The sequence below is a fragment of the Triticum aestivum genome, chromosome 3B (assembly GCF_018294505.1).
Source record: "Triticum aestivum cultivar Chinese Spring chromosome 3B, IWGSC CS RefSeq v2.1, whole genome shotgun sequence".
Classification (NCBI taxonomy): Eukaryota; Viridiplantae; Streptophyta; class Magnoliopsida; order Poales; family Poaceae; genus Triticum; species Triticum aestivum.
The window spans coordinates 44,443,079-44,456,409 of NC_057801.1; the positions used below are offsets into that span (position 1 = coordinate 44,443,079).

General features: G+C 47.2%; 1 protein-coding gene across 1 annotated transcript; it reads right to left on the reverse strand.

The window, feature by feature from the left end:
* Positions 1-11,053: 11,053 nt before the first annotated feature.
* On the reverse strand, positions 11,054-11,784 carry LOC123068474 (non-specific lipid-transfer protein 4.3). Its single transcript, XM_044491055.1, has one exon. The coding sequence runs from the start codon at positions 11,679-11,681 to the stop codon at positions 11,334-11,336; it is 348 nt and encodes a 115-aa protein (XP_044346990.1). The 5' UTR covers positions 11,682-11,784; the 3' UTR covers positions 11,054-11,333.
* Positions 11,785-13,331: the final 1,547 nt, after the last annotated feature.

The window sequence follows — 13,331 nt, forward strand, 5'->3', positions numbered from 1 at the left end:
GGATCAAGGCCATCTCTCTTTCTTCTTCTAGAAGATCGACTGCATCCTGTCGGGCCTGCTCTGCTTCAGCTTTGGTGTAAAGTTCGACTCGGGGCGCGTTGTGAAGCAGGTCACTCGGCAAGACTGCTTCAGCTCCGTAGACCAAGAAGAACGGAGTCCTCCCAGTCGACCGATTTGGCGTGGTCCTTAACCCCCAAAGCACCAACGGGAGTTCATCGACCCATGCACCAGCTGCGTGTTTGAGGTCGCGCATCGGTCGGGGTTTCAGTCCTTTGAGAATTAAGCCATTTGCTCGTTCTGCTTGTCCATTCGACTGAGGGTGAACGACTGAAGCGTAGTCGACTCGCGTACCCTGAGATGCGCAGAAGGCTCTGAACTCTTCGGAGTCGAAGTTTGACCCATTGTCCGTGATGATACTGTGGGGAACTCCATATCTGAACACCAACTCTCTGATGAAGCTGACGGCGATGCCGGCGTCCAAATTCTTGATGGGTTTAGCCTCTATCTACTTAGTGAACTTGTCAACTGCTACCAATACATGGGTGTAGCCGTTTCTACCTGTCCTCAGAGGTCCAACCATATCCAGTCCCCACACAGCAAAAGGCCAGACGAGTGGAATGGTCTTCAAGGCTGAGGTGGGTTTGTGTGACATATTGGAGTAAAATTGACACCCTTCGCACTTGTCGACTATGTCTTTCGCCATCTCATTTGCTCTAGGCCAATAGAAACCAGCTCGGTATGCTTTAGCCACGATGGTCCGAGAAGACGCATGATGGCCGCAGGTCCCCGAGTGGATGTCGTTGAGAATCATTCGACCTTCTTCTGGTGTTATGCATTTCTGGCTGACTCCAGTCGCACTTTCCCTGTATAATTGTCCCCTCATGAGGGTGAAGGCTTTGGATCGGCGAACGATCTCCCGAGCCTCTTCTTCATTCTTGGGGAGCTCTTTTCTCAGAATATAGGCAATATAGGGTACTGTCCAATCGGGAGTGATGACCAGAACTTCCATGACCAAGTCAACCACAGCTGGGCCCTCGACTTCAGTCGGATCTGTTGCGCTCTTTGGCTGCGGGGCTTCCTCGGTGAAAGGATCTTCTTGAACCGACGGCGTGTGAACATGCTCCAAGAACACGTCACTCGAAATAGCTTCCCTTTTGGAACCTATCTTGGCCAAGTCATCGGCTGCTTGATTTTTCAGTCGGGGAACATGATGGAGCTCTAATCCCTCAAATTTCTTCTCTAGCTTTCTGACTGCATTGTAGTATCCAGTCATGGCTAGGCTTCTGACGTCCCACTCCTTCATCACTTTATTGACCACTAAGTCCGAGTTGCCGTAGACCATGAGGCGACGGACGCCGAGTGAAATGGCCATACGCAACCCGTACAAGAGTGTTTCGTATTCTGCTTCATTGTTGGAGGAATCAAAGTGAATCTGGAGTACATATCTGATCTTATCTCCTCGGGGGGAAACCAAGACCACTCCGGCACCGGAACCATTCAGCATTTTGGAGCCATCGAAGAACATAGTCCAGTGCTCCGAGTGAACTTGGGTCGGTAACTGCTGTTCAGTCCACTGGAGTGAACTTGGGTCGGTAACTGCTATTGCTTGGGACTTGATAGCTTTCTTTGCCTCAAATCTGATATCTAGGGGAAGAAGTTCAATCGCCAATTTTGCCACTCGACCAGTTGCATCTCTGTTGTGCAGAATCTCTGATAAGGGGGCGTCGGTGACGACTGTGATAACATGGTCAGAGAAGTAGTGGGCAACTTTCTTCGTGGTCATGTAAATCCCATATACAAGCTTCTGATAATGAGGATATCGTTGCTTGGACGGGGTCAGGACTTCGGAAATGTAATATACTGGGTGCTGAACTTTGAAGGCTTTTCCTTCCTCTTCCCGCTCGACCGTAAGTACAGTACTGACGACTTGTCCTGTGGCTGCAATGTAAAGCAGCAAAGGCTCTTTGCTGATTGGGGCAGCAAGCACCGGCTGGGTGGAAAGCAGGGTTTTTAACTCTGCAAATGCTGCATCAGCTTCTGGAGTCCACTCGAGCTTGTCTGACTTCTTCATCAGTCGGTAAAGAGGCAATGCCTTTTCACCGAGGCGAGAGATGAATCGACTTAATGCGGCCAAGCATCCAGTAAGTTTCTGGACATCGTGCACACGCACGGGGCGTTTCATTCGGAGTATAGTGCCAACTTTTTCAGGGTTAGCATTGATTCCCCGTTCGGAAACGAGAAAACCGAGTAAATTTCCGCCAGGAACTTCGAATGTGCATTTTGATGGATTAAGCTTGATATCATACCTCCTGAGGTTGGCAAATGTTTCAGCTAGGTCAGTCAGCAGGTCGGAACCTTTCTGTGACTTGACCACAATGTCATCCATGTATGCTTCCACATTCCGACTGATTTGAGTGAGCAAACACTTCTGAATCATCCTCATGAACGTGGCTCTGGCATTCTTGAGGCCGAATGGCATGGTGACATAATAGAAGCACCCAAATGGGGTGATGAAAGCCGTTTTGATCTCATCGGGTCCAAACAGACAGATCTGATGGTACCCGGAATAAGCGTCCAAGAAAGAAAGTCGCTCACATCCCGCAGTCGAGTCTACTATTTGGTCGATGCGGGGAAGAGGAAAATGATCTTTCGGGCAGGCCCGATTGATATGCTTGAAATCGATGCACATGCGAAGAGAATTATCCTTTTTGGGGACCATGACGACATTGGCGAGCCACTCGGAGTGGTAAATCTTTCGGATAAACTCTGCTCCTAGGAGCCGAGCCACTTCTTCGCCAATGGCCTTTCTTTTCTGGATGGCGGACCGTCGCAGATGTTCCTTCACAGGTTTTGCCTTCGAGTCGACTCATAGACGATGCTCTGCCAATCCCCTGGGTACACCCGGCATGTCAGAAGGTTTCCATGCGAAGATGTCCCAGTTCTCACGGAGGCACTGGATGAGCGCGTCTTCCTATTTGGGGTCGAGTGTTGTGGAGATATGAGTCGGAGCAGCGTTCGGGTCGGTCGGGTGGATGTGAACGGGTTTTGTCTCACCGGACGACTGAAACGCTGATTCCGTGCCAGGCTTCTTGGCTCGCAACAAATCACTCGGGTCTGTGTTCCTTTGGTGTTCCTGCCACTCTTCTGCCACCATCTAAGCATCGGCAATCTTTGAGCCCTTCTGGAAGCACTCTTCTGCCTTCTTGCGGTTTCCAGTGACAGTGATCACGCTTTTAGGGCCTAGCATCTTTAGTTTGAGGTACACGTAACAAGGTCGAGCCATAAAACGTGCATATGCTGGTCTGCCCAAAATTGCATGATAGGCACTCTGGAAGTCCACGACCTCAAATGTCAGCTTCTCTTTGCGGAAATTCTTTGAATCGCCAAAAACTACATCAAGGGCAATCTGACCGAGTGACGCGGCCTTCTTGCCAGGAATGACTCCATAAAAACTCATATTGCTCGTGCTCAGTCTGGACATCGGAATGCCCATCTCTTTCAGTGTCTCAGCGTACAGTATATTCAAACTGCTACCGCCATCCATCAACACTTTGGTCAGTCGAGTGCCCTCAACGACCGGGTCGACCACCAGCGCTTGCCTCCCAGGGGTGGCTATGTGCGTGGGGTGATCAGATTGGTCGAACGTAATGGCCGTCTGAGACCACTTCAGGTAATTGGGTGTTGACGGAGCAGCCATACTCACCTCTCGGTTTATGACTTTCAGTCGGTTTTTGCTCTCAACATCGGCAAAAATCATCAAGGTGGAATTGACCTGCGGGTATTCTCCATCACTATCCTCCTTGTCCTCAACTTTGTCCGACTCTTTCTCTTTGTCCTTGGACTGCTTCCCCTGGAACTGCTGTATCAGGAGTCGACATTGTCGAGTGGTATGCTTCGGGTAGATGAAATTACCCTCTTCGTCCTTCTTGGTGTGGATGTGACATGGCAAATCCAACACGTCATTTCCTTCCTTATCTTTTACCTTCTTGGGGTTCCAAGGCCCCTTGGGTTTCCCTTTGAATTTTCCTTGGTTCAGGGCCAAGGCTTCTCCAGGTGCGGCCGGCTCAGCTTTACGCTTTTGCTTCCGACTGGAGTTTCCACCTCCGGTGTCCTGGGCGACTGACTTGTGTTTACCGCTCCGGAGCCGATCCTCTTCCTCACCATTGGCGTATTTGGTGGCTATTTCCATCATTCGACTCAGAGACATGTCTCCGGTTCGACCGAATTTCAGGCTTAGCTCTCTATTCTTTACGCCCTCCTTGAAGGCGCAGACCGCCTGGTGATCGGATACATTTTCTACTGTGTGATGTAGTGTGATCCATCTCTGGATGTAATCCCTCCGAGTCTCGTTCGACTTCTGTACACAAGATTGCAGCTCTGTCAGTCCCGCCGGTCACTTGCACGTCCCTTCGAACGTCCTGACAAACACTCGGGAGAGATCCTCCCATGTGTAGATGCTGCTGGGTGCCAACTGATTCAGCCATGCTCTGGCTGACCCTTCCAACATGAGAGGCAAATGTTTCATGGCCACCTCGTCATTTCCACCGCCGATCTGAATAGCCACTTGGTAGTCCTCAAGCCAAGTATCAACCTTGGACTCGCCGTTGAACTTGCTGACCCCAGTCGCCAACCTAAAGTTGGGAGGAATCACCGCGGCTCTGATGGCTCTGCTGAAACACTCTGGTCCGGAGACATGCACTCGGATGCTGGTGGGTACATCTCTGTCATTACCCTCTCTATGGGCTCTGTTCCGGTCGACCAGACCTTGAACGATGATGGATCTTGCATCAAAGCCTGGTTCTCTGGGGTCGACTGGAATTCTTCGCCCGCCACTGTACTGGCGTCTGTCGTCCTGCTGTCGAGGCATATAGGATCCACCCCTCCGGGGAGGAGTGGGCACTCGACGTCGATCGTTGCGATCGACTCGGTGATCATCCTGCTCATAGTTCCTATACTGATCGTGTCGGTCGCCATGCCCTTCACGCCTCGGGGGCGATCTGGGGCTATGAGCTGACTGGATAGTATTCGCCGCCACGGACCTGCTATGAATCATGTTCCGCGACTGTGACACAGCTGAATTCTGATCTCTAGCTGCCCGGAGCAAATCCCTGATCTGCATCAAGCCTCTGCCAGCCTCTGACTGGGAAGGCTGAATCGACTCTGCTATACGTGTTGCAGCTGCCAAATTCTGGATTGGAGTGCGGTATACCTGAGTCAGAGGTTTAAAGAGTTGGCGTCGACTGGAGTCTGGAATCCGTTGTCATGCGCGCTCGTCGAGTGCCCGCTGAAGGTTCTCCAGTCGAGTGCGCTCAGCCAGGTTGGCCAAGCGGGTGTCCTCTAAGGCGCGAGCCTCAGGGGTTTCTCCAACGATCGGAGTATGAAGCGCATCCATGTTCCGGCGGTGAAGCTCTTCCCTCTGCTGTGAGTCGAGGGGCTCGGGGCGGTACTCCTCATGGTCGTGCGACGGGTTGCCTCCGCCGTTGCCTCCCTCGGTGCCAGGAAAGCCGGGGGGAAGGTGCGGTCCATTGACCATCAAGACCTCCGCCGCCGGATCACTGATGTCGCATTCGGATGCAGTCTCTGCGGAGCCAGTCGACAGGTCGAACAGGCCGTAGAGAGATTCGTCAGGCTCGATTGCCGCGACTTGGGCAGTGGTCGACTGGCGAGCCACTGCGTGCCTCACCCACCGCTGAAGCCTCGACCGACCGGAGTGCTTACGCCAGCGGGAAGCTGGGAGGGAGGAAGACACGAAAACCGGCCGATACTGAGTCGACGGTTGCCGCAGAAGGATGCAACGGATGCACGCTCGAAAATGCGTAGCTCCGCGGACCGGGAGCGCATCCACGTCGAGCGGGGCCTCCTGCAGCCAGGCAGAGTCGTCAGCGATGAATGTGAGCGCGCCGAGACGGATCTCGCGGCCCTCAACCAAAACTTCACCTGAAACCATGATGATGGGAATTGAAAAGATTGCAACTTCTCCAACAAGTCGCTAAGACACCTGCCCCACAGTGGCGCCAACTGTCGTGGTTCTAAGTCTGACAGTAGAATGGGGGGTAGGTATGGAGAGGCAAGATCCTAGCTATTGGAGCAGTTGTACACACAGTTGTTTTACGAGTTCAGGCCCTTCTCGGAAGAAGTAACAGCCCTACGTCTCGGAGCCCGGAGGCGGTCGACTGGATTATGTGTGTGATAGTTACAGGGGTGCGAACCCTTCTACCAGTGGAGGTGGGTGGCTTATATAGAGGATGCAAAGACCCCAGCCAGCCCACGTAGCAAAGGGTTAAAGTACATTAAGGTCGGGCATTACTGGTAACGCCCTACATAAAGTGCCATCATGGCCATTAAGACTACTTAATTACAGACCGTTTGGATACAGAGTAGATCCTGAACTCCTGATGGTCGAGTGAGTCTTTACGGTCGAGTGTCTTCAGGTTCGTCGAGTGTCTTCTAGTCCGTCGAGTGGAGTCCCTCTTGGTCGACTGGAAGATGGCTTTTTCTAAGAGATGCCCTTGGGGAGGGTACCTTGGACAGGTTCGTAACCCTACCCCAGGTATATGACTTCATCAGGCGGCAAACGGACGGACGGGCAACAGTCTTGTCGTTTGAACACGCGGTAATCGATTACAACGGGAAGCGGCACGGGCGGCGCTCTCTCGGCCGACACGCCGCTTCAATGCCGACGCTAGTGAGCGGTCTCATCCGCTCTGGCTAGGCAAGAATGCAGGCGTTGACGCTCTGGAGCAACACTAACCGAAAACGCACGGGAGGAGGAGGGATTTTTGTGGGCCAGGGCTGTCAGACACGGGTGTGACAACGGTTCGGACTCCCGCAAACCTCTTCACGTTTGACTTAGGTTTGCGAGAGAAATCACACGCGCGTTCTATGGCTTCCGCGATCCGGACGGATGCAGGAGGTTTGATGGTCGGCGTTGGAGACACCCTTAGGTGGTGCATGGCAGATTAATAATGATATATACTCTTACAATGATGGACCTTCGAGTCGTTAGGTTCACTAATTTAGTGAGCTCGACCGCTGAACTATACCAATGTGTCGGTGCATGTGGTTCGTGAATACTGGCCTGGACTGTATCGCCTGAGACTAGCCACAATGAAGAGTACATACACTAGTAACATTTACATATCCCTAGATTGTGTTATTACCTTTATAATCGATAATAACATAAGTGTCGTGTCATGCAAAATTTTATTTATTAGGTTATCGACTTATATTGCATTCGGACATATGATGTTACAGTAATCAGCTATTGAACTCTGATGTTACCACTGGAATTACTCTCACTATGACTAGTCTGATAACAAATAGTGCTACCAGCTCCTTGATTCTTCCCTAAGTTTCTAGACGCACCCACGTTGTTTTCGTCGGCAAGAGCACTGTGCAAGCATGGACCAAATGAATGTGCCACGACCTAAATGTGCATAGTACCGCTGGCATCATAAATGGGGACAACGGCTAACCGCTGCTTAAAATGGAGAGAATTCCTTATTTGGCCCTTTCTTAAAATTTGCTTCCTTTTTTAGCCCTAAATTTTTTGTTTTTCCCTTTTTGACACTCAAACTTCATTTTATGCCTTATATGACACTTCCGTTAGTTTTGGCTAGTAATGGTGTTAAGTCTGACCTAAGAAGACCGTTTTACCCCTAGTATAGTATGTGACCATATTATTTACGTGCAAACGTAGAGGTCATGCGATATCTTTTGTCGTGGTTAAATAAAAAATAGTACTATATGATGAATCCTATTTTTTGCGGGGGATAAATAAATAATATGATGAGTGGAACAATGACAACCCACTTATGCAGTACTGTAGCATATAAATTTGTAGAGATTAATCTTACATACGATATATTAGACCGTGACATGTCAACAAGTGATGTGGCTGAGCTGTGTTCAGGCCTCAATTGCTGCACACGCTCATGCCATTGCGTTAATTGCAATTTGCAAGAAGCCAAGAGTACATTGACCCGTTCCAAAAAATGTTTCCCTCGAGTCCAAATAATCATCTAAACTACGTACATGAATCAGGTCACTACCCATATACACGATTAAATCATCACAGCGTCACGAGCCCGCGATGACTCTGCCCTCGCGTCAACTATCAGTATGGCCGTGCCGGTGTATTGCGTGAGCACGAGCATGCGTGAGCGCATCAACGAGCACGTGTGTGTCATTGGCTAGTGCCAAGCTAGCTAGCTTTACGTTTGCTCCAGAATCAATCAAGGTGCCTGCCTGCCTGTTTAGGAAGTTAGCTTCGTACGTCTTCGTATGTGCACTCTTCGTACGGCCAGAAAGTACTCAGCTTAGCGCCCGAGCCGTGGTGAGGAGAAAAACAGGCAGGAGTCTAGATCCCCCCTCCTATATTTTTTTGTCGTCCACACACCTTTGCTTCCTCTTTTCTGTTCATACTATCATCAGGGGTAAAATTGTCTTTCTACATGCCATTTAACACCATTGGATGAAAAAATGGATGGAAGTGTCACATAGGGAACAAAATGAACTTTGAATGTCAAAAAAGGAAAAAAGAAGTTCTTTGGGCCAAAAAAGGAAGCAAATTTTAACAAAGGGCCAAATAAGGAATTGCCATTTTCCTTCTCCCTTTTCACATACACCTCATACTCTCTTTGTTTCTAAATATAAGTCCTTTTGAAATTTTCAATACGGATTACATATGGATGTATATAGATATATTTTAGAGTATAGATTTACTCATTTTACTTCCTATAAAATTTATATTAAAATCTGTAAAAAGACTTATATTTAGGAACGGATGAAGTACCTTGTACTACAAGGTGTTCAAAGACCAATTTTCTTTGGCCTGGTTAACAAACTAACTTACATCGACTTTCTAGTCTTCAAAATACCACCACGTAGGAGATATTGAAATCAGATAGACATACCAGGATGTATGTTTCTATAGTTTGGAAGCATAAGAGTAGGTGGCATGGGGAACTTAGAAATATCAAGGGCACCGCAAATTTGTGCAAACTAGACTCATCGTGGGGTTTCTGACAGCTAATTCCTATCCTATAAACCTCACCTTTTTCCTTGGCCTGACTGCTCCTCCCTACAACAACAGACTTCTGCGGGCCTGACTGCTACCTCCTCCCTACCACAACAGGCTTCTGCGATGGAGGTGCGATGATAATAAGACGGACCAAGGGATAAATTAAACATTGTGCAAGAACATGGCGGGCTGCCTAGGACAAGACGGGAAAAGATATTTCTATTTGTACTTCAATCGAAATATATGTTAATATTTTGTGCCAAAGCTAAAAGGTTAACTAAATTCGGATACCAATCAATATTCAGAAAATTTTAATTTTTTAGATTTTTAGCACTGACATTGTTCCTGAAATAAAGCTTTTAGGCCACATTTTTTACTAAAATCACTTGCATATAATTAAATATATCTATTTGAACTTCAACAAAAATATATGTTCATATTTGCAGGACTGGTTTCTAATCTGTATTCGGAAAATTCTACATTTTTAGATGGAAAAGGGCTGATTACTAATTACATGGTTGTCAAATAATGGCAAGCAGCGAATGATCAACTATCTACTTTCGCCGTGAAATAGCTTTTTTCTTATTTTTGATCGCATAAACATTCAGTGCACGTACTCCAAGCTGCATGCTATCAGTAAAATTTACTAAAATTACAAAAAAAAAGTGATAACATAGACAGCAACATCTGTATACAATGTCACATTAAAATTAGTATTCAATCTTAAATTCGTGAATGAAAAAGAAAAATCAGTAGAATTTATAGTTCCAATGCAGGCAGTGAACAAATCTCTCAACAACTAAATGAAAACAACTTGTTTGTTGCTGCAAGTTATGTTTTCTTATTTAGATAACATTACACAACTTCTTTCACGAAGTGATATTCCGATTCTGGCAACTAAAAACACAAAAAGAGACATGTATTTGTAAAGGCTTTACCAACTACTCCCTCGGTGCCATAATGTAAGAGTATTTTTTACACTAGTGCAGTGTAAAAAATGCTCTTATATTGCGGGAAGGAGGGAGTATCATTTCGGGCAAAGTCATTGTCAAACCGGATTTTCGAGAAATAAAAGGAACATCATTTTTTTTTCTCAAAAGATACCCATGACTTTTTTTTCATTCTGATGAGAGCACTACATTGAAAAAGAAAATTGAATGCCCAACGTCAACTTAAGTCATATATGGATCTAGTTAGGTTGAGATGAAAACGGTCGAACTTCAGTCTAAATGCTTATACATAAATATATTTCAGGTATTGTACATTTTTGGAAAAAATCAAACACGCATCGTAAATTAGCATGGAGCGAATATTTGCATCCAGGTGCCTCCTCTGAATCGGAGCGAATTTTATTGTCCCCAGGCACTTGTAGAGAATAATACTAGATGTTAACGTTCTATTTTGTGCAAGTATTCAGTGCGGTAGTCCACTTGGCTTTCTTATATCCTACCCTGTCAGAATGCTAGTTTACTATGGTGCTTGGATCCGTAATTATTATTTCATACTCTCCGATCCATTTCGAACAAATATAAAGTATATTGTACGTACATCAGAACCAAGAGAATTCCATTTTTTCGTTGCCCAGCTAGCAAACAACCATAAATTAATTACCATCTCGTAGGATGATCTTTCATGTAAACTGTTTGAAATCTACCTAAATCCGTCTATAAGTATTTTGTGGTGTTTTGGATGATGGTGATTTCAGCAGTTGCAGAGACGTCAAGTTGTTCCCATTTGACAAGAGGATCCATGTCGTGGTGGGTTCTTTTTTAGAAATATACGACTATTCCGCGAGTTCTTAGAATTAAGCCGGTCGGAGTTTTTGTTGGTGATTGCATTCACTAGAATTCTGTGTGTTCTCAAACAGTTATTGGTTGTATTTAGCTGTGGATCCAAAATGAGTGAAAATGTCATAGTTCCTTTCGTAGTAAATAGGGTTCATTCCTACTTTTTGCTTAGAGCAAGAAACTGGAATGGAACACTTTCCCAGTCATGCGTATATCAGAAGTGGTTGATAACGACGCAAGCAAGTAGAGCTGAGTATAAGGTCCATATATCAAAAGTGCACACGGTACAAAGAAGAATAAACTCATGAGTCCTCTCAAAAGGGGTGAAGGAACAACCAAACATCAATATAACAGTGTGGCCTGCCATGCAGAGCTGGCCGGACGTAGGTACTCCTCTCGCTCTCACGCAGTGAGATAATATGAGAGCACTTATTCATATATATGTATATGTATGTGTATGACCTCAACGTACTCAACGTAGATCGCTCGAGCTATATGCAGCGACGATGAGAAGAAGTGGTCGATCAGCGAATCTTAGAACAGTCCACAGATGAGCTGATGGCGTAGGGGACGCTGACGCCGCACTTTGAAGGGATGCCGGCGGCCTTGCCAGCGTTGAGCCCACCAGCAGCGCTCTTGATGCACTTGCACGCTGCTTGCTTGTCAGCGGTGCTCCGGGCTGCACCGGCCAGACTCCTGACGCCGCTGCAGCAGGCCGCAGGCGGGTTGGCGCCGTTGCCGCGTGCATAGGAGATGCAGGGGCTCAAGGCAGAGGTCACCTGACCGCAGGATATCGCCGCATCGGAGGCTACGAGGAGCATAGCGGCCACCATGGCGACCAGCACGAGCTGAGTAGCTGCACCGCGAGCCATCCCTATCGAGTTTGCAGTAGTAGTGGTGTTGAGCTCAGCTGGAGATGGTGAGATGGGCTAGATTTGCTAAGTGATTGTACCGGTGAGGTGTTTCGTAGGGGGTGCATGGGCTTAAATAGAGCTGCTAACCAACATGTGATACCATTTGTTGTAAGTAAACTGTACACTATGATTGTGGCAAGTATTGCGTCCACAGGGATAAATTCGATTGGTGTGAGCCAATGCATAAATGTTTGTCGCTGGATGTTGGATTAGGTTGCTGGGTATATTAAAGCATTTGGGAGACGGTTGGATGTTGGGTTGGGCCCATTGATCGACCAAGCATGCATACCTAGCGGTGGAGTGTGGTTCGTTAGCGTGTGCAGCGCAGATTAATAACGACATGTACTCCTACAATGACCGACTGTGGAGTGGTTGAGTGCATTAATTTGGTTTGCTCGTGCAGGGCCACCGTTCAATCACCTTCATTGATGCAATATTCAGAGCTGTATTTTAATGATTAATTTGGTTTATATGAAGACATATCTTTGGGGTAAATCTACCATGTATTATTTACGGCACGGTGCACCCGTATTCCGCTTCTGTGTTACAAAATATCAATTTTATTATGCAAGTTGGCTTTGTCGCATCGGGATCCTATAGCGGAAAATGGGTGCGTTGTACCGCTCCCATCAAAATATCAATTTTATTATGCAAGTGGCTTTGTCGCATCGGGATCCTATAGCGGAATATGGGTGCGTTGTACCGCTCCCATCTATGATCTTTTGATCCACAAGTGGCGCTACTAGGAATGAGATTGGAGTACTTCTATCTTTTCAGTGGACTTTAAATTTGTATGTATACTTATCCATGAACAGAGGGAGAGGTAACTAAATTTACAATGCTATCAGCTCGTCTCCGGACACAAGCACGTTGTTTTGGTCGGCACATCGAGCTCCTCAAATCGTCGGCAGAGCATTGTGCGAGCATGGACCATATCAATGGGCCGCGATGTAGTAGATGTGTATAATAGCGCTGGCATAATAAATAGGGCCAACGGCCAACCTCTGCCGCGCAGGTCATTAAAATGTGTCATTTTCCTTCTCCGCTCTCTCATTTCACACACACCTCTTACCTTGTACTGCTACAAGGAATTAAAACCCAACTTCTTTGGGCAAAGTTAAAAAGCCAACTTACATCGACTTTCTAGTCTTCAACATACCAGCACGGGATTTCGAAATGAGATAGGAGTACCAGGATGCATCTTCCTATAGATTTGAAGCGTAAGAGCAACTCTAGCAGACCCCGCATAAATTTGACCTGCAAAACGCGTTTGCGGTTCCACGAAAATCGCGTTTGCGGCTCGAAAACTAGCGCGCCCGAACAGACCCCGTATCTAAACCTGCATAATTTTAAAAAACAATTTTGCGGGAGAAATTGCACAAACATAGTTCATCACATACTACATAGTTCATCACATGATTAACAAACTACAAGCATAGTTATACTAGATACTAAGTTGAACAAGTACTAGAGGGGTCGGATCTGACGGCGGCGAGGTCGCGGCAAAATGGACGACACCGTGGAGGAGCCGGACGCTCAATCCTCCTCGCCGGAGCTGCACAGGTCGACGTACACAACCGCCTGCTCCGCGCGGATGCGGCGCCACTC

What these genes read in the sequence shown, in the direction of transcription:
- LOC123068474 (XM_044491055.1), bottom strand. Translation starts at nt 11,681, where the DNA reads ATGGCTCGCGGTGCAGCTACTCAGCTCGTGCTGGTCGCCATGGTGGCC.